This window comes from Sciurus carolinensis, chromosome 4 (genome assembly GCF_902686445.1).
Source record: "Sciurus carolinensis chromosome 4, mSciCar1.2, whole genome shotgun sequence".
Classification (NCBI taxonomy): Eukaryota; Metazoa; Chordata; class Mammalia; order Rodentia; family Sciuridae; genus Sciurus; species Sciurus carolinensis.
Window position 1 is genome coordinate 125,040,304 of NC_062216.1, and position 22,166 is coordinate 125,062,469.

The 22,166-nt window shown below is 38.7% G+C and overlaps 1 protein-coding gene across 1 annotated transcript in view; it reads left to right on the forward strand.

Moving 5' to 3' along the window:
- The first annotated feature begins 942 nt into the window (after positions 1-942).
- Positions 943-22,166, forward strand: part of Hmga2 (high mobility group AT-hook 2) — a 124,191-nt gene continuing 102,967 nt past the window's right edge. Inside the window, exons 1-3 of the mRNA XM_047550522.1 lie at positions 943-1,356; positions 3,963-4,049; positions 14,127-14,177. Of these exons, the coding sequence (XP_047406478.1) occupies positions 1,246-1,356; positions 3,963-4,049; positions 14,127-14,177 (249 nt within the window). The 5' untranslated portion in view covers positions 943-1,245. The remainder of the gene's footprint in view (positions 1,357-3,962; positions 4,050-14,126; positions 14,178-22,166) is intronic.

Consider the following 22,166-nt stretch of genomic DNA (forward strand, 5'->3'; position numbering starts at 1 on the left):
ATGTGTCTCTGGGGCAGTCACGTTCCCGCGCCTTCCCAGGACAACCGCCCGCGAGTGACCTTCGGCGGCCAAAGGGGCGAGGCCCGCAGCTAGTAGGCTGGGGATCCCCGGCCTGTCCCTTTAACCCCGCCGCCGGGCCGGAGCACGTGAGCGGGGCTCCGGGTGGCACCCGGGCGCCGCCGCCGCCAAGGCAGTTGTATTTCGAACGCTGTCTCTGGCCCGCGGCCAGGCGCCTTGGCTCGGCGGTCTGCTTGGCCTCCCTCCTCCTCATACTTTTCCTCCTGCGCAGCCCCCTCCCCTTTATCCGCCCACGATTAGAGGTGGGCACTCCCCCCGTCCCGCCACCCCCGCCGCAAGCACACACACACTCATCCCACTTGAATCCTGGGGCAGGAACTCAGAAAACTTCCAGCCCGGGCAGCGCGCGCTTGGTGCAGGACGCAGAAGCTAGCGGCCTGTCTCTCTCCGACTCTTTGGTGCCGCCGCTGCCTGCTCCCGCCACCCGAGGAGGCGCGGTGCCACCCACTGCTCTGTCCCTTGCTTGCGCTGGGTGCCCGACTTGATCTGGACCGCATCTTCCCATCCTCCTTTTTGCCTTCCGACTACCCAAGTCACTGTTTCTTTCTCTTTCTTCTCTCTCTCTCTCCCTCTCTCTCTCTCTCTCTCTCTCTCTCTCTCTCTCTCTCTCTCTCTCTCTCTCTGTCTCTCTCACTGCCGAGCGCGGGGGGGGGGAGGAGAGGAGGAGGAATTCTTTCCCCGCCTAACATTTCAAGGGACACAATTCACTCCAAGTCTCTTCGCTTTCCAAGCCTCTGCCGAAGTGCTCCCAGTGCCCGCAACTCCTGATCCCAAACCGAGAGAAGAGTCTCTCCGACTTCAAACCTTCCTTTCTTTTCCTCGGCTTCCCTCCTCCGCTCGCTACCTCCGCCGCCACAGCCACCTCCACCTTCGGCACTCACCCACCACTGCCGCCGCCACCGGCAGCGCCTCCTTCTCTCCTCCTCCTCCCCTCTTCTCTCTTTGGCAGCCGCTGGACGTCCGGTGTTGATGGTGGCAGCGGCGGCAGCCTAAGCAGCAGCAGTCCTCGCAGCACTCCAGCTCTCGCTCCCCCTGCCTGCTTCTCCAGCCCTCTCACTCAGTCTCCCGAAAGGTGCTGGGCAGATTCCGGGCGGCTGAGGCTAAGCGGCTGCAGCGGCGGTAGCGGCGGCGGCAGCGCTAGCGGCGGCGGCGGCTGCAGGAGGCAGAATGAGCGCACGCGGTGAAGGCGCCGGGCAGCCGTCCACTTCAGCCCAGGGACAACCTGCCGCCCCGGCGCCTCAGAAGAGAGGACGCGGCCGACCCAGGAAGCAACAGCAAGTCAGTACGCGGGCGCGGTGGGGGCACTAGCCCACCTCCGTGTCCTCTGCGAGGGCCCCCGACGCGTCGGGCGACCAGAGCGCGGGAGCCTAGTGCCCGCGGCTGCTGCACACAGCCCGCTGACCAGGGGGGCGGGCGGCGGAGTCCCCTACGAGGGCACAGCGGAGCCCCAGCTCCCCATGGGGCCGGGAGGTGGGGAGTCGCTGCGGGCGGCCGGGTAAAGGCGGGAGGTGGGGTCGGGCGAAGCACGTCCTCGGACTTTCGCTATTGTGCACAGCCCTGAGTGGCGCGGTGTCGCCTGGTGACTGGAAGCGACCGGGGTCCCACAAATCAGGGCTCCCCAACGCTCTCTGAGCTGCCTTCGCAATTACCCGGGGAAACCAGTCTTTGGGGACTGGGGCAATCTAGCCGGTCGGGCTGAAGGGGCTGGAGTCTTGGGGCCCAGAGGCTTTCTCCCGCCTCCGGAATGCTAGCCGGCAGTTTGGCGCGTCGCAGTCGCCCCCTTGGCGCCCTCCCCAAGCTCTTGGTGGCCCAAGGCTCGCGCCCTCCGACAAAGAACGAGTAAGACCGGGCTGCCCGGTACTCTTAAGGGATCTTTAAATTCCAAGCGACAGGCGCCTGAGGTGGTCGGAGGAAGGGCTGCAAGGGGATCCTAGGACCCCTCGGGATGGGGTTAACTCGCTTCGTCAAGGGCGCTTTGGAAGGAGTGTCCGAGAGAGTGCACGGTAGCTAGGGTCACTTCCTCGCCAAGCGCCCTGTCTCCCTTTTGCTCCTGGATCCCACGTTAATGTTCTCCCGCATTAAATGCTCTTCTCTGGGACGAGTGGCTGGGGGCTGGGAGGGTACAATTGAGGGGCGCTCGGGACCCCGCGGAGTGGAGGGTTTTGTCTGCGGATGCAACCAATTAAGCGTGCAGCCGGCTCTTGCAGAGCTGCGCGCAGCGCCCAGGGCGGGGGGTTTTGTTCGCTGCAATTTCCAGGCTCAGCCGGCGGGATTGAAGCAGGACATGACCACTGAGAACATTTAAACTCCGCTTCTTCGGACTTTAAAACTTCCCCTTCGTTCCTTATTCCTAACTCGCTTTCCTCATGGCAAATAGACCGGTTAGAAAATAATTCCAGAATCCAAAAGCTGCCCGAGAGCAAGGTGGGGGAAATTGAACAATGTTTGCTTACCAATGCATTTTAGAAAAACTGAGAGGGTTGTACCTATTTGAAATCTTCAAAGGAAACAAGCCAATCTAGAGGCCCCTGAGTTTTCCCGCTCTGCGCAAGCGACACTTTATATCGCGTTTGGATCCTGATTTACACCTCCCAGATAGTCTCAGCCCTACCCCCTCTTGTTTCCCACCCGCCACCCAGCTTTCTTTAACTACTAATTTGCACACACACCCCCCCACGCAAAAAAAAAAAAAAAATCTAAGAGAAAATGTAAGGGAATCTGGAGGTAATTGGAAGTTTTACCTTCGAGTTAAGGCAGAGTTCACAAAAGAAAGAAAAATGTGTCTGGGATGTGTTTGTTCAGGCTGTGCCCACTGGAACTAGTATCCCTCGGAAGCCTGTAAGGAACCTTTCCCAGATTATCTAAGTAGGATGTGAATTTTCATTGACACCTTTCATGCGTTTTAATTAGTCTGATATAATCACCAAATCTGAATAAAATGTGAATAAATGATTCACGGGATAAATATTTAGGATTTGAAATATTAATCATCACATTTTCTTAACCACTTGGTATTTACTACTTGGCATAGGAGCCATTTAAAGTTTTCCTTAAAGAAGTGATTGTTTCAGTTTCTCCTTCCCAGATATTTCCTCTCCTCTTCCCTTTCCTCCTTTTGGTTTCCTCCAGTCCACCCCCATAAAAGTTTTCTCCAAAGAAAGTTTGAATAAAACATGTTTATTCTTATAAAAAGAAATCAATTTAGATTGGAGACTATGCCCGCCTCACGGAAAGGAAATGGAGAATTGAAGCAATTATCTAGATAATTCAAGCAAAACCTCCCCCCTTAGATTTGCCATAATTATTTGGAACTTTTAGGGGGAATGGAGTTATTTTGAGCAGAAGAAGGTGGATAATTGCTCCAATATTTCACTCAGAATGTGTCAATTGGGTCCCAATCAACTTAGAATGCAGGTATATAGAGATGATTAAAAGCTACCTTTTCAATATGGAAGACTGTTGAGATGCTAGCTTCATATTTCTGTTGTTTGAAATGCTGACATAGTGGATAGTGGTATTCATATAAAATACTCATTATTTCTATATATTGACAAATGCATAACCATGTAAACTTTATACCTTAAAAATATATGACTTTCTTTCTAGAACATGCAGCCTTTTCAGACTTCACTACCATTTTAGGTTTGAAATAAAATCTAGGTTTCTTATGCAAAATAGTTTCCTCTTTGAATCCTTGGATTAAAAAATATAGTTATTTCCCCTTTCTGTAAACTCTGTACTATTATCATCCATTTATGCTTGAACTGAATGTATTCCAGCAGCTCTGTTGAGTAGCACATGCAGAAAACATAGCTAAAGAGTCAGGGTCAATTTCTTTCAGACGGTCTTGCCACAACAGCATTTTTTTTTCCTCCCACAATTAGGAGCCAACCTGTGAGCCCTCACCTAAGAGACCCAGGGGAAGACCTAAAGGCAGCAAAAACAAGAGTCCCTCTAAAGCAGCTCAAAAGGTGAGAATTCTCAAGTCAAGCTTTCCTAATTTCATCAGTGACTGTAGGAACCTCCCTTTAATTTTTCCCATTCTAAATCCACACCTAAGGATTTGTCCCAGCTGGGTAACCCAAGACACATTTCCTGCATTTAACATTGGTTGGATGGGAGTTTACCTTTTTTTCTGAGTGATGCTTAGCAAAAAAGTTTCCTGAAGTTAGTTACAGTGTTGTTTTTATACAAACCTCTACCAAATAATATGAACCTTAAAAAGGCTGATGGAGGGATGAGGAGGGAAGAGGTGGGGGTGGTTGGTGTGAGGGTGGTGAATGATACAATTAATATTTGAATCAATGGTGAGTTAAAAGTAAATTAAAACTATAAATTTTGCCTGGTACTGAAGTTTTTGCAGTTTCCTCTGAAAAATAATAGAGATTAATTTACTTTGTGCTTATTTATATGACTACTGCAAACCAAGTTCCCCTTTTAAGGTTATGTGTTTTGTCAAATAGATGATAATTAGAAGTAAATCCAATTATGGAATGCTGGAAAAAATTTAATGAATTTTAGAACTTTAAATGTGATGACAATGTATGCTGTTTGTTTTATAATGAACATGCAATATAATATATCGTAATCTCAGAAACCTTTTCATAAAGTGTTATTCTTCTTCAATGAGAAGATTTTCAAACAAATACTTTACTCAAATACACACACACACACGCACACACACACACACACACATATTTGGGTAGGATAGAACCCAGTCAAGTTTAATGATGTTTTTCTTAGAATTTAAATTGCAATTTAAAATAACTTAGTGTTGGTTGTATTTGAGTTAGCAAAGAGGAATTATCTCAAGATCAATTCTTGTATAGAGAAGTGAAGATGAATTTAAAAGTCAGTTTTGACTCTATAAATCAGAAAAGGTTTGTATTTTATTTGAAAGTTTGTGTAATAGTTGAAAAAACAAGTTTCAGGTTAGAAGTAAATTTTGATTTATCTTAGATCTGAATATGCCATGTATAGTATTTTTTTAAAAAGACCATGTACTTATCCTTTTGGGATCATGTTTTGTGTTTTTTCTTTGACTGGTCACTAAGCACATTCTATGTGATAGTTTTCAAGGATGTAAACTGCCAGAGCAACTAGTGATACATATAGTTATTTAGAAGTAAATATGAGTTGCCTGCTTTAACAGTTTTGAACAGAGTTGAAGAGCAACTTTATTTGCTCTTCATATATTTAAATTTAACTGTTTCTTAGAGTTTAGATTTAATTGTGACTCATGTTTAATCAGTAAACTTCAAAGGAGCTCTAAAGAACCTTTAAAAGCTCTGAAGAACCTTGAAAAGTGACTTAAATAATCTGGTGTTCTTAATAGGAATACTTTCTATTTGTTCTGTTTTACCTGGTTTATAAATTTGCTAAAAGAACTAATTTTATTAGTTATTCTAATAGGAGTTATTCTAGGTTGTACAAACATGGAGTTTACCTAACAAATTTTCTCCCAGAGAGAGCAAAGGAATATCTTGTTATGCAGCTAACAAACATCTGAGCTACAATGTAATTTTTCTGAAAAATGCATCATTACATCATCTTCTAGGAAGAAATCTTTATAACTCACCAAAAATAAATTTTAAAAAATTTAATGCAAAAAAGGAAAATGAATCATCTTCCAAATTTTATTGTATTTCTTATTATTTTGAGGAAGTAGTTAGAAATGGTCCCATCCCCTTCTCTGCTCTTTGAAAAGATTACCACTGACCAATAACATCTTTATTGACAAAAGGAAATCTGAGACTTGTGTGTAATTTACCATTCAAAGCAAAATAACAAAATTTGGTCTGTTCCCAAGTAAAGTTTGATTTACTTTTAGTGATTACTGATAGGCATTTGCAAAGTGACCCTACTAGCCACTCATCTTCCTTATAATTCTTCCTGTGTATGCATACGTTTCTTTAGTTTCTAAAACACAGGTTTTCTTTCTCCCAAAGAAGCCCTTTTCTGAAATATTTTATCCTTCCAGACACAATTATTTCATATAAACCATTTACAAAAATCCCTCTTCTAATAAAGTGAATAATACATTTGCCTATAACATGACTGTTATTTTCTTCAGTTTTATAAATTACGCTTCATTGGAGAAGATAATACTTTGCAAAATAATGAATGGCATTGATGAATTGTTCATGGCATGTATAAACTTAAGGTATTTTCACTTCGAAATCAGTATTTATTGAATATGCTTCTATCCTATATAAACATGATTTATAAAACATCCTTGTTTATCAAATATATATTGTATTCTAACAGAGCATATTTCTATTAGGGTTTTCAACTACAAATCTTTTTAGAAAAAAATATATTGTTCATAACATGTAAGATAAAAACAAAAACCGACCAAACAAACAAACAAAATTCCTGTTAGATTGACCAGAGTAAATATGAGAAGTCTTCTATGATTAATAAATTGGCTGTTTTCATGCATACTGAATTCATCACAATGACAAATGTATCATAAAAACTGGTAAGTATATGAGAGAAAGAACTCTAATGTTAAAGAACAATCCTGATGTGTGTTTAGCATTTCTTGCTGCTTGGAGTTTGTTTCTTTACTTACAAAGTTTGTGTTTGGACTCAGCAACTGGCCTTGAGGCATCTGAAAACAAAACTGCTTGTTAGAAAATTAACAGTGTGAAACTTGACAATGCATGCAGAATGTGGCAAGACCAAGCAGAAACTGGCTACCAAATTAGCCATCACTTGAATCTTAGGCCACATTCAATAGAAGATTGATTTATGTAATATGTAAAACAAATTTATAAAAACACAATTTATGTTTGGAAATTATGAAAGAGCAAACTTATTCTTCAATCTATTTATATTTCATTAAAACTAATTCCCATGGATGACCATTATGTGACAATTCTAGTCATTCCTAAGAACTCCAATCTGAGTGTGCCTGAACTGGTTCCTTTTGTTACCTTAATAAAAGAAATCAGAAGTTAATGTTTCCTGAATAAATTCTTTATCTAAATGAAAGAGAGAGAGTGTGTACATGAGTGTGTTTACCCTTTTATTATCTTTTCGATTGAGATACGCTTTTGACCAGTTGTCTCTTGCTCCTCCTAAGTCCCTACCCTTACCATTAACCGCCCCCTGCCTTGTTTTTTTGCAATCCTGGGATTTGAACCCAGGACCTTTCCACATGCTGGGCTCTATCACTGAGCTACAACCTGGGGCCCATAGTTGTCTCTTAATTTCATTTTGTTTTGTTTTGCTTTTCTTTCCTCTCATGATTGTGCTGTGTGGAATACTTTAAATTTTCACAATTCCTTTGTCTAAAGAGAATGAAGGTGTAATCCTGTTTGTTTCATTTAGGGTTCTGTTGTTCCTTTTTAATCACGAGAGAATACAGGAGGGGCTGTAACTATTTCTGGGTGTAAAATCACAAGTAAAATTTATCTTTAAGTTTCAAGCCAATTCTCACTCAAGTGCTCCTGGGAAAATATGTTTTTCTGAGATTGAATTATATTTTCATAGAAGGGAAATGAAGTTTTAAAAATGTCAGGTGTGAGATAATCCTACCTCATAATGTTAGATTTGCTTGACTTTCCTTTTGACTTTAGGTGAAATGTCAGACCTAGAGAACAAAGTGCAGAATGAAAATATCATCTAGGTAAAGTATGCATGCTTCAAAGAAAATCTTCAGAAAAAATATTTAATTTCTATTTTCAATTTGCTATGAAAAGATGACATGATATTATTTGGGTACTAAAAAGAATGTGATTCATGCTCCTAATCATTTGCATTCCTAGAGATGGGATTGATTTTTTAAATGAATTATCACTAACATCAATCACAGAAATTTTAGGAGGAGAGAATTTGGGTTTGACTCATGAATTCAAATAAATCTTGCAACATAGATGCTGCTGAGGACAGGATTTTCTTTACAGAACATAGTAGGCCCTTTGTAAAGAATAACCAAAAGCATCATTGTTATGTAAGTCAGAGAAAGGTAAAATTGGAAGTTGCCATACAGTTCCAACCTATGGTTCCTGCAGCACTAGCATAGCATAATTTAGTTTGATTCCTCTGCGTTTTAATGGACAGGTGAGTTCCAGTGTGGAATTCAGGGCCCTACCTGAGTATATAACTGAATTCAGGTAGGAGGAATTAAGTAAAGCCCAACTGTAATGTCTTTTATCCTGACTTAGCTAAACAGATGACTGTTTTGTTTTGTTTAATTTCATTTTACCAGTGAGGACGAAGCCTTACTTAATGCATCAATAAATTCTGTCTGACAATGCCTTTGAATTATCATAGATTATGATCCAAATATGGGAGACTGGAATTCATTTGAATTATTGTATATAGTTACTTTATGTCAGGGAACCCATAGTTGTAATTGTCTAGAAACTCTCATCCTTTGGAAGTCTTTCATCAAAAGCTCCTTTTTTTTTTTTTGCCGACCTGCATCCCTGGCTAATTTTTATCTTTAGGTCTCAACAGATCATTTTGCTAAGGAGATTGAATGTACCAGATTGGCATTCCCTTGCATTTCAGTTCTTTCTTGAGCACAGATGGATGCTGAAGAGCATTTTATGCCAGTTAAATCTTTCTAGCCTGTCTTGTCTTGTTAGTTGACTTTCTGCAGTTTCCAGAGCTCATCTTAGAACCACATAGCTTGGCACAAGAGTAGAAATAGAATTTCCTTGTCCTAGATGCTCAAGTTTTTCATTAATGAATCTTGGTTCTGCCAACCAGGAGAAAAAGATTAATGGGGGACCGACTCTATTTTATGCTGTTGCTTTATTTTATATTCCTCTCACACACTACACAATTTTGAATGGCATATTTGATTTAGTGAGCCATAGTGCAGTCATTCTCTTTTCTTTAGGAGAAAGGAGGAAACCGTCTGCTCAGAAGGTAACCCTTGTGAACTCTTGTAGCAGCCCTCATTATAGAAGAGGTAGAGGGAAGATTTAGAGAAGGAGAGTCTCAAACTTTGAAAATAATAACTTTTTTTTAAACCATTTTTGGCCTTGGTTGTAAGTTAGTATTTATATATGTGAAGACAAGCATGTGTGAAATAATGACAGAGTTGACAATAAGGGCTTCCTTGGGTGAAATAAGCATGAAGAACAATGATGATGGAATTCACTTTTATTTCCACTGCAAAATATATTATGAGAGCAAATTGTAACATCTTTTCAAGATTAAAATGAGTGATCCTTAAAATGGGGAAAATTCATGGAGCTGGACTATCAAAAAGGTAAAATGAGAATTTACTTGGTCTTGGTCTTAAAAAAATGAGAATACATGAAAACAAATAGGTATCCCCCCACACATATATTTTATAGTTTTTTTGTTTTGTTTTGTTTTGTTTTCCATGCAGATGCACTGATGTATTTGCATTTGGGAGTTCTGACTTCCATGTGTCAGTCATCCCAGTATAGACAAAACACGATGCGAGCATTTACGATTGCAAAAAATCAATAGATGTCTAAATTATTAGACATCTGAAGTTAGAAATGAGCTATTTTCTTGCTTCCAGATCACTACTCTTATCCATATCTTTATAGGAATCTTGAAAATATTTGATTTTCACCCTAGAAAGTTTCCTTTTGTTTTTCAAATGTGCTGCGATTTAGTTTCATAGAAGAATATCTTCACAAAGAATGGACCCTGACTGCCTTGACATCTGACTGGGTCTCGGTTCCACTACTTATAAATGTGGACAGGTCACTTCATCTTGCATAAGGTGAAAAACCACAAGTAATGGCTGCCCTACTAAAGTGAAATTATGCTCAGAAAAATCACTGTGGATACTTATAGAATTGCTAGGTATTCTTTTAAAGGGCAACATTTTAAAACAAGGAGAGTGAAGAAGAAGAAGAAGTTGCACTCGAGTACCCACCAAATGCCATAGCTTTGTCAGGCACTTTACATACTATCTATCTTAGCTCCTTTAATCTCTGTGTTAGTTATCATGGTCTCCTTTCCACCAATGACAGAACTGTGGTTTGTGATTATAAACTGTGACGTGTCTAATGATCAACCTGGACTTGAATACAACTCTAATTCCGAAGCTTATATCCTTTCCACTACTGTGAACTGTCAAATAGTTTACAAACTGACTGCTATAAGGTAGATTTCTATTATCTCCAGTGACTTAAAATGGCAGGATGGAAGTTAAGTTATGAGAAACTTTTGGAGAGCCACTCTACAATCTTATAAAGGGGTTGGAAATGTGTGTCTTTGGCCATTGATACCCACAAATAAACCACAGGGCTATGAATTTGGAGATAAGAGAATCCAGAAGTTTTCTTACTTATTAAATGAGAATACTTTAAGAAATTATTTTTACAGTTTTGCCAAGCTCCAGGATTTTGATGATAAGAAGAAAATAAAACACACATATAAAAACGAGTGGCTCTCCCTTCCCTTTTCTCATTCATTTCCCCTCTCACCCTCCTTCCCTCACATATATATCAAAAACCTCTTCTATACTAGGCCCTAATGCCAAGTACTGTTTTCAAATTCAGAGAGGTATTTGCTTTTCTTTTCTTTTTTTCTTTTTGCAGTACTAGAGATTGAACCCAGGGGTGCTTTATCACTGATCTACACATCCAGCCCTTTTGATTTATTATTTTGAGATGGGATCTCATTCAGTTGCCCAAGTTGACCTGAAATTTGTGATCCTCTTGCCTCAGCCTCCTGAGTCACTGGGATTACAGGTGTGCACCACTGTGCCCAACTTGAATTTCCTCTTAATTATCTTTTTTTTTTTTTTTGAAAATGTAAGAGCCTAGAGCACAAGAACTTCTTAGAGAAAGAAATACATTTCTCATTGAACAAATTCCTGTTCACTCTCTTGAACTTGCTTCTAAACATAAAATAAAGTACATAGTTCTATATCTAAACGTTAACAAAGAAATAAAAATATAAATAAAGAAAAGGAGGAAGAAGTACTTTTAATGATAGATAGTTGTAACTACTAACATAATAGTGCTGATAAAAACAATTTTTCTTTTCTCCAAGTGGAGAATCCCTCCTATTGCTCCCTTTCTTCCTAGTCTATATAAGCAGGAAGTACTTGGAACTAGTCATGACTCATTTATACATGCATTTGAAGTATAGAACCAAACTATTCCAGCAAAGGAAAACCAAATATCCACTTCTACAGTATTGTATATGTTGACATATTAAAACACGTCCGCTGAATGTTTTATCTGTCTTGTTTGAAAAGCAGTATCCTGGAGAGCATTAAACACAGGAAAACAGTGTTAAAGCCAGTATTTTCCAACATGTAAAACTCTTGAATCTGTGCTGTTTTACAACCTAAAATCCTAACTTGTTTTGCAGCCTTTTTGGAGTTTGATTAGAATCATTAAATAATGTGGGTTTTAAAGAACAATGAGAACCTCCCAGATTGAGGGCATACAGCATAGCTAATGTGTTTCTTCTAGATGTAGTCTCAGAAGAGGGTTTCAGTTTACATATAACACTGACCTGTGTGGCCAGGGAGCAAGTTTGCTTTTAACAAGTCCAAGTGATAATCATGATATTTTGCTTTTTAGTTAATGGTATGAATTTTATTTCTCAATAGGCTTTTTGTAAATGAGAGATGCTCATTTAAGAGTCATCTTATTTGCAAGGACTTTCTCTCTCTTTGAGAGATTTGTTTTCTCTGAGTTGGAAATGCAGTTGAAACCCTTTTAGGAGAAAAACTCTTCTCTTCAGTAGATTTGAGATATACCCGGATCACATCATGGCCCTGGAAACATAACAACTACACAGAAAAGCCTCGTGGAGCACCGTTAACTTTAAGGTCAATAGTCACCCCCCCAACCCCATTTATCACCCCATTTCCATTAAATAGGATTTCTATCTTCCATGCTTGTGTAATTTACTACTGGGTAAATTGCAATCTTCGAGTTGCTTCCCAAGATTAAATCAAATGCTGCTTCTGTACCAGGGAATTTTGTACTCCTATAACTGGCTATGTACTAACTAAAGGGTTTCTTAAAAGCTTTCTGCTAAAAGTGACAATTAGGTGTAATGGAATATTTGCATTGACTTAACCTTCTGTATACTGGATAAATTTGAAGGATAAACTCTTCCCTTTAAGGGTTCCATCTTGCTAGGAGTGAAAGAACATTTATGAGCACCTCATGGTAGGCACTTCCACGTCTCCATGTCTCCTCACAGGAGACAATAGCTTCATTTTACAGGTGAACTTAAAGTTCTCAGGGTCCTGCCCAAAGTCATAAAGCTAAAGTGGCAGGGAAGGGATTTAATTCTAAGCTTGCCAAAGTGTAGTCTCTGTCTCAGGATACCTCCCTTCTTCATAAGGCACCTCCCTGAAAGATGGTGTGATTTACTGGATGCTCCTGGCTTTCACTGAATTTAATTTATGCAATGCTGGGGATCCCAACAATAGTGATTCCTTTGTGGAGCCATTCAGAAGTAATAAACAATTCAGAACCCAAATTGAACACATAGAGTTCCTAAAAGCCACTGGATTTCCTTTTGTTCTGAAAAAAGCTGAATCAGCAATGATTTTAGTTTCCTAAAATGTTTTCTCTAATAACAGATCCTGTGTACTAAGGGGAGGTGGCTCTGTTGGAAGGGTAAGAGCACCATCTTTGGAGTAAGTAGAATAGGTGTGTCACTTAGCAACTTCAGGTATGACCTTGAGTGAGTTACCTAATCTAAGATTTGATTACTGGCCTGCCTAGAAGTCTGCTTGAGGGTTAAAGTAATTATATAACTGATTTAGCCAGTGCCTGGAGTATCTTAAATAGTAAATAATCATATCGAGTTTGGGTCAATTGATGGAACTGAAGAATAGTAATTCCAGATATCTATCTGTCTCTGTATCAATTATCAACTATCTATTTTTACTAGGCAGATTGAGGAGAGAAAGAGGTAAGTTTTATTGGCAGTGGACATTCATGATATCTTATTTCAGTATAATGGTACCAAGTACTCACTGGCTGCTCACCTAGATAGCAGAAATGAAATGGAAAACAAGTTATCCTGGCTCAGATTACCTATATTTTTATGTGGAGTTTGCCTTAGGATGATTCTCATACACAGAACAACATGTACTAAGTTTTCTTTATCCTAAAAAGTATAAACACATGTTTTTGTAGAAGGTCAATGTGATCTGATACACATGTGTATTATCTTGGTACGATTAGGAATTATACTAAGGAATGACAAAAATGGGGAAAAGGCTAATTGCTTTATAAATAATGTTAAAATTTAAATCAAAATGGTAAAAAAAATAGCAGAAAAAATGAACAGTGATACTAGAAAAATCTGTGAAATAAAGTGAACTCTGAAGATAGTTGGAAATATATTCTTGTCAAGTTTGAGTATGGATTATTAATAATGTATACTTAAGTTATTTAGGGATGCATGTATTTAATATTTTTAGTCATTCATCCTAAGTTTCCATCTTAGGGATAAACATTGATGATCTCTACCAGCTTCTGCCTGCCCCCCCATGCTTTAGGTGAACTGATTGACAGGTGATTATTTTTGGCAAGTAACAGGAAATTAACCCTGTAGAAGTGGGCAGATGTTTATTATTTTGAACTAGAGTGCTTATATATTCTTTTTTTACATTTAGACTTGCTTTTCACTAGCAGCATAGATACAAGTGCTTTGTAAATTTAAATCAATGTGTCAGTAGTAATTTTCCTAACTTTAGTTGCTACACAGAAGGGAAATCTTGATAATTTAAGAAATGTTCATTTTCTAAAGCACTAAATTATGTAATTATGGGATATTTCATATTTTTGAGCAGAAATATAAGCAAAATAGATTTTGCAAAAGCATTTTTATGCATTTTCGAAGAGATCACTCCAAAGAAGTCTTAACTGGTAAGGGTTTGCATAGATACCTTTTGCATCATGCAGAGAAGGAGAATGTATTGAAAAATGCAGAAGATGAAACTTAAAGGAAAAAGGTTGTTAAAACACTCTCAATACCTAATCTGTGATCAAGAACATTTTCCCTTGAAATGTGTCCATAAATAATGTCAGGTAGGAAACTACATAACTTCCTTTTTCATTTCGCAGAAAGCAGAAGCCACTGGAGAAAAACGACCACGAGGTAGACCCAGGAAATGGGTGAGTGATAAGATATGTTTTCTGTTTGTTTATTGTAAAGAAAAAAAATAAAAAATTGAAAGTATTAGTTGTATTTCAAGGATTACATGCATTTCTTACTTCTGGTGTGTTGTGTCTTTGAAAGGGTTAAGGCAAGGACAGATTATCACTGCTTATGATTAGGTCTTACTCCAATCACTTTCCTTTCCTGAAGGGACTCCTTTTTCTTTCTCTTATCAACATCAAAGGAATTCCATTCTTCCTTCACAGGGAGTTACAACAGGAAGACTTGTTTAGTGGGTTGAGTAACTAGGGTTAAAGGTATTATAAAACCTTGGGAGTTGACTACAAATGGTGATAAAATTCAAATGAAATGTGCATGAGATAACTTTTTAATACTTTATTTTCTTGATTTCCTGCTTTGCTTTGAACATATCATTTTCTAGGTGGTTTGTGTTTTATTTTTCATATTGTCTATGTTAGAAAAAAGGGCTGAATTTCCGTTTTTTGTTTTTGCTTTTCTTTTTGTTTTTGACTCCCTTTAGTAGACATTGTTTACATATTGACTTTAGAGACAGTCACACCCATGCAAGCTTGCTAGACCCTATAGGCACACACAGGCTCTGTATTTTGAGGCCAGAAATTCAGTGGTTGTTCATTTCACCATTTGAACCTTGTTCCCACGTTACCCAGGTACTTCTAGTCTATCTTGCCCACTGATAGAAGGAAATAGTCTTAAATTAGGCAAAACCATTTCTCAAGAAGGTAAAAACATCCTCTGTACCCAGTATTTTCTATAAGTGGAATCCTTGACTTTCCTCTTCCCTTTCCCTGGTTTATTCTCCGTGTTCTACCTTTTTTGAAGTTTCCTGCTATGCTGGATTATGTTTTCCTGTTATTTTGCCATTCCCTTCTACTCTTGAGTTCTGCATCACTTTCTATTTATACTTTGGTATTGCCTTTCATTTAATTGATTCATCTTGGTTTTGGTTTTTTTTTTCAGTTCCACATGTGTTGGGATTAGATTTCTTAGCACAAGGAAAAGAGGATGATCTTTAGATTAAAACATCTCAGTGTTACAGTGTAACCTTAATGTAAGAGCTTTTAATTCATCCTGCTGTTCATAAAGGAATTTTCTTCGAAACTACCCACCATGTGGTGATCATCCAGCCTATGCCCATCACCTCTAGTGTTAGGGAACACACTGTCTCTCAAGGCTACCTCTTTCTTCCTGGAAAGCTCAGAACATTAGAGTCTTCCATCTGACTCCCTATGACTTCTGCCCACTGTCTCCATGCCTCTCCACTGGGAATATACAGAGTAATTATTTTCACTTTCACATGCTAGCTCTTCAAATACTTGAGGACAATTAACACAAACTCTTTGTTCTCTTTTTTGATTTGAGTATCTCCAATTCTTTCATTATTTCCCTCTGTAAAGGAACATTCTTGTTATGCTTTTCCAAGTGCTTTATTTTTTAATCTTTTGAAATATGTCACCCAGAACTAAGTATCACATTATAAGTGTGGATTCTGTAACCACTGGGTTTATCATCTCTCTTGCTGTACATGTGGTTCCAGTTACCTGTTACTGCTTAATAATCTGTTCTAAAACAATAGTGTAAAAAAGCAACTATTTTCTTATGCTTCTGGATTCTTTGGGTTAAGAACATGGACAGGGAAGAGCAGAAAGTCTGTCCCTGCTCCAGGATGTCTGGGGCCTCAGCTGGGAGGACTGAAGCATGAGGGGACAACTCCCAATACTTTTGGGTCTGGAATTTGGAGGTTTCTTCACTTATAGGTGTGGTGCTTTGATTGGCCAACAGACTGGGTATGTCCGGGAGTACAACATGTGCACATGGACTCTCTAGCTAGACAGCCTCAGGAAAGTCAGTTTCTTTTTTTTTTTTTTTTTTTTATTATTTTATTGTAAACAAATGGGATACATGTTGTTTCTCTGTTTGTACATGGCGTAAAGGCATACCATTTGTGTAATCATAAATTTACATAGAGTAATGCTGTTTGATTCATTTAGTTATTTTTTCCCTTCCACCCACCCCTCCCCCCCTCTTTTCCCTCTATACAGTCCTTCCTTCCTCCATTCTTGCCCCCTCCCTAATCCTAACTCTAACCCTAACACTAACCCCTCCCACCCTCCATTATGTGTCATCATCCACTTATTAGCGATATCATTCGTCCTTTGTTTTTTTGAGATTGGCTTATCTCACTTAGCATGATATTCTCCAATTTCATCCATATGCCTGCAAATGCCATAATTTTATCTTTCTTTATGGCTGAGTAATATTCCATTGTATATATATACCACAGTTTCTTTATCCATTCATCAATTGAAGGACATCTAGGTTGGTTCCACAATCTGGCTATTGTGAACTGAGCAGCTATGAACACTGATGTGGCTGTATCTCTGTAATATGCTGATTTTAAGTCCTTTGGGTATAGGCCAAGGAGTGGGATAGCTGGGTCAAATGGTGGTTCCATTCCAAGTTTTCTAAGGAATCTCCACACTGCTTTCCAGAGTGGCTGCACTAATTTGCAACCCCACCAACAATGTATGAGTGTACCTTTCTCCCCACATCCTCGCCAACACTTGTTGTTGCTTGTATTCTTGATAAATGATGTACCTTACAGAATAGAGCAAGGAATTATGAAATTCATCTGGAAGAATAAAAAACCCAGAATATCTAAAGCAATCCTCTGTAGAAAGAGTGAAGCAGGGGGTATCGCAATACCCGATCTTCAACTGTACTACAAAGCAATAGTAACAAAAACGGCATGGTATTGGTACCAAAATAGAAAGGTGGATCAATGGTACAGAATAGAGGACACGGACACAAACCCAAATAAATACAATTTTCTCATACTAGACAAAGGGGCCAAAAATATGCAAAGGAAAGTCAGTTTTCTTATCTGCATGCATAGTTCCAAGAAAGAGTGTTCTGGTAACCAAAGAGAAAATTTAAGACCTTTTTGACATCATAGAAGTTAAAAAGTGCCATTTCTGTTATACTGTAGTAAGCATATTGATCATTAAGTTGTTAGTGGAAAACATAAAATATAGGTCTGCTCTTTTCTAAGCATCAGAGCTCTGAAAAGATATTCCATCCTATTGAACTGATCAATATGAAAGACTTGTTCTAATAGACAACATAATAGACTATAGATGAGTTCTTTGAAGTCGTAGGATTAATGTGGCTAAACTAAATAAAATAAAAGTTAGCATGGGGCTGGAATGTGTGTGGCTCAGTGGTAGAGTGTTTGCCTAGCATGTGTGAGGTTCAATTCCCAACAACACACACACACACACACACACACACACACACACACACACATATGCACAGAAGAAAGTTGACCAGGCAAATATCCCACATCGGTCTCTTAACTCTGCATTTCATTTCTTCTACCTTTGGGCTATAATATTCTCCAATTAACCTGCAAACATTGTAATCATGCCCTGCTCTTATCTGCAGTCTTCTACAACTCCACAACTGGCCAGTGAATGAATTTCAACCTGCCTTAGTACTTCAGAGTCCTCCAGTTTACACCTAACTATCTTTATGCCTTTATTTCCCACCACTCATCCTCACCCAGCTAAGCTGGAGTAAAGTATACAGCAAAATTAAAGGGTCTCTATTTTTTTTTTTCTTAATGGGAAACTTGCTTATCTGGGAGGAACCTGGATTCTAGACATCTGGTCTTCATGCTGGTATGAAGCCCAGGGGAGATATCCACCACAGAGACCCTTGCCTTTCTGGGAAGAACTGGGCATCCTCATTGACTGTCTTGGTTTCTAATTTTTGCTGGCTGTGAGAATGGAAAATTTTGTGTGGTGAATTGTTACAAGTCTCTGATTTGGTCCCCCAAGAAGAGCTGTTCTACTTAGAAGAGGAAATAAAAGGAAATTGTGTATTTTTTCTAGACAACGTGTTTCCTCTTTGCTTGTGTATCTTCTGCTGGTGACTGGGGGAAGCAGTCATAGCCAGGCGTTCTGTTCAGTGGTGTGCTTTGCTGGAAAGCTTGCACTGAAGAAATAAATCATTGCATTTTCCATAGGAAACAGGCTTGTACTTTATAGTGAGTTCAATTCTTTCCAACAGTGTCATTCACTGATTTCCTTGAGTTGGAGATATATTTTGGAACTGACTAGATTTACTAGGTATATGGTTTAGAAGCCAGATGGTTCCCCTTTTATTCTTGTGGATTGTTTTGTTTTAAAGTACTTTTGCTTTTAAAACCACATCCTATAACTCTCTCAGATTCATGTAACAGGCCTGGAAAAAAAGTATCTACACTGTAACCGTCTCATCTGATACAATAGGATTGGTAACTGGAAGTTTAATCAAAAACTGATTAACCAGAACATGTAGGTATAGGAGAGAAACTGGCATCAATCTTGGCTTCTGGAAGGGCTGGAGCATTGGCTAATCCAGTGATCCAGGGAGCAGGTTAACTAGATTTGGTTAAGTACACTTCTGCTATTTATGTTACTTCTGTATTTCTCCCCCACCCAGTAGAATTATATTTCAGACCTTGATATCAGATAGAGCCCAGTTTTTTTTTTAATATAGTTAGGAGCTCAGGATCTGACCTCAGATGACTAGGATTTAAATTCTGACCTATCAGTTGGCTAACTGTGTAATCTTGAGCAAATTACATGACCTTTTAGTTGGCCCATTTTCTTCGTCTACAAAAGATACATGACTCAGAATTCTTATAAGGACTAAATTCTTGTGAGAGGGTGTAAGAGACCTTGCAAAGGTCTTAATCAAGGGTACAGCATATAGTACTCAATATATGTTAGAAATTATGATTAATTCCACTGCACACTTTCACACTGATATCAGCTATAGTCTAAGCTCTCATTCCTTACAACCACCAGTAGTTCCACATAGAGTGAAATGACATGCCAAACTAACCAAATTTCCTTTATGGTATTATTATGCCTTCTGTGTAGCTGTACTGAATATCAAGTTTAAGAATTGCTTACAAAGGATATTAAAGCACATTTTAAGTCTGTTTGCATAAGGGGAAAATTTCGCATTACAGTTTATACACCTTCTAATAGTGGAGTTTTGGGGACGTGTCTTGTTTAATTTGAGAAAAGTAGTATTTCTGCTGTTCGCCTCATTATGTACGAATAAAGATGCGTTGGTTCTCTGTAGACCCTCTATGGAATTTCATCAGCCAGTTCTGCCAACTGCATTTGTGTAATATTTTCATTCTCAATTTTTGCCTGGGAAAGGAAGCTCATCACATGACTAGTTTAGTGATGGAAAATATTTGGAAAAAGTTTTAGAGTGGAACTAAGGCTCAAGGATACAATGAGATAATAAAGATGTTAACCTCATCCATGAAATGCTCCATCTAGATGTCAGTAAGGCAACTAAATCTGGAAGGGAAAAAAAAAAAAAAAAAGCAAGAACCAGACAATGAAGAATAAATCAGTGAGAACAATCAGGGCTTTAGGAGTTTTGTTTTCAGAATATTTTCTTGAGAAAGGAAATTAACAACAGAAGGGAAATAGTCTCCAATATGAATTAATTTTTTTAAAAGAAAAATAAAAGTTATTCTGGAGATTCTGAGATTGACCTAGAAATTGACCCAAGGACCAAATGTTGATCTTTAACTTCAATTGAGCACTAGAAAGTTACTAAGAATTCCAGCTGTTTTCTTGTACTGCTGCTGATCTTTATTTGTAATGGAGTGTGTTGCAGTATGTTAAGTTTAAAATATGCATTTCCATCCCACCTCTTTTTTGTCGGGGCTGGAGCACAGTTGTCTTTCTTTTATTAAGGAACTTGCAGATACACAGAAAGTGATGTGATTTCATTTGCTGGTTGAACATGTGAGGACTTTAGATAGCAACAAGGGCTTTTGTTTCTAACTTTGTGGAAATCTAGAAATCTCCGTGATGAATTGAGGATTGAGTAGGAGGAGCTAAATCAGAATAAAATCTACTAACCAGACTGATTAAAACTGATTTTCTTCCACAGATCCTAAGCATTAGTATGAACCTGGAATCTAATTTTAAAGCTAAAGCATTAGGTTTTCATTTCCATTGCTTTTCCTCTTCCAGATGTTTGTTGCTTTTAAAAAACTTTTAGCCATTTGTAATTTAACACTTCCCTTGTTTAAACTGAAATTTAACATCAGTGTTTAGAAAGAGATACTCAGTAATGCAGATTGCAAATGATTCTAACTTTGTAATGGAGTCAGAGGGGAAGAAATGACTTTGAAATAACATCAAAAAACTGTCTGCTAATTGAATGTGTGAAGAAGAAACCTAGGCCCCTCAGAAATTTGTAAATTAGCATGCTTTAAAAAACAGTAGATGCTCTCTTTAAAGTGCACAGATTTTGTATATATGCTCAGTAATTTAAATATGAATTATTTCTGATATAATGCCAAGTTGGAAATAATATTTTCTGAAACTGTCCCCTTCCTTTGTAATATCTTGTGATAAAAATGGAATGCTTTCCAAACCCTAAGAGACCTCGGTGGGGAAAAGTGTCTTACTTGTTTTTGGTTTGGTAAACTTACTGCAAAATTACTAAATAACTATGTAAAATTGCAAGATTAAACATGAAAACACTCATAAGTTATACCCAGAAAGCAAGGATTGGATTTGATCAGTAAAGTGTTGGTTCAAAGATTACTCTTTCTGCTGATTTTAATATTGGAATGCTATTTTTAATTTTTCTGTTAAATGAGGTTTCAGAAAAGAGATTGATAATCTGCCCCACTCAGTCATCCAATTCAGTGTTGTGTGGTCAATCTCTATCAGACCCAAACCACTTGGGATTATAAAGACATTGACCACAGGACCAGTCATTCCAAGGTGTACCTTCAGTGCCACTATAGCCTGGTGATCTTATTAAACTATAATCATGGAAGGACGGGCCTTCCTCCTACACCCACGCATGGTGGAGTGTCTAATTCTAGGAAGAAAGTAGCTCAGTTAAATGACCTATTTCTTAACATGCTATTGGATCCATAGAATCCTGACCAAGAAGGTCATCTCAGCTTCACTTAATAAAATGACAGATATTATGGAATTCAGTGATCATTTCATATGAAATAAATGTATGTAAAACTTCTTATACAGTGTACTATCCATACTCACATATCATATTTACCTGCCATCACCCAAATTCAGATATTTATGGATGGAAGTAAATATGTCCAAAAGATTAGAAGCCCCCATGTTGTATATAAATAAAATTAATATGCCACCTTTTTTTTCTGGCTAGGTTAATAGACAAAATATTATTATTCCATATTCCAAGAGTGGAGTTGTTTTAATCAAGAAATTCTTGATTCTAAATTCTTCAATAGCTGACATAAATATTTCAACATTTTTGATAAAATTTCAATCTGATTGGATTAAATCAAAACTATTGCCTTGATTTCAGGTTGAAACAAGGACCTCTGCATTGTATAAGCTATATACCGACTGTTAGGCAGGTTGCTTAATTTACTCATTGCCTTTTCTTGTGTTTAAGTACCTGACAGAATGTTCTGTCTATAACTAACGGCTGTCAACCATTTACGGTTGTAAAACATAAAATCCTTTATTGTTACAACCAGCTCTATCATCCAGGGACTGCCTGGAGTGTTGTCGATGATGGAGACTCTCGGCTCCTCCTTTGGGGTTTCCCCTGATGCCTGCCCTTTGCTACTTCACTGCTCATTAGCGCCTCCACCAGATGAGGGGCAGGGTCAGGAACAGGGGGTCAGCTCTGGTAAAAGGCTTGTGGGAAGGAGACATGAGTAACAGCCAACATCAGGTTTTCAGATTGTTGATGGGCTGCACACAGACTTGTCCTCAGGAATAATTGAACACAGCCATGACACTGAAGTTTGTTTTTCACACGTTATTTATTCATTCTTATAGTAAATATGATTTTATATGTTAGCTAAGAAGGATTTTTTTCCAGGATGCTATAGTAAATAGAAGTCTCTCTTTCATATTTTCTTAGTATTCATGAGTGAC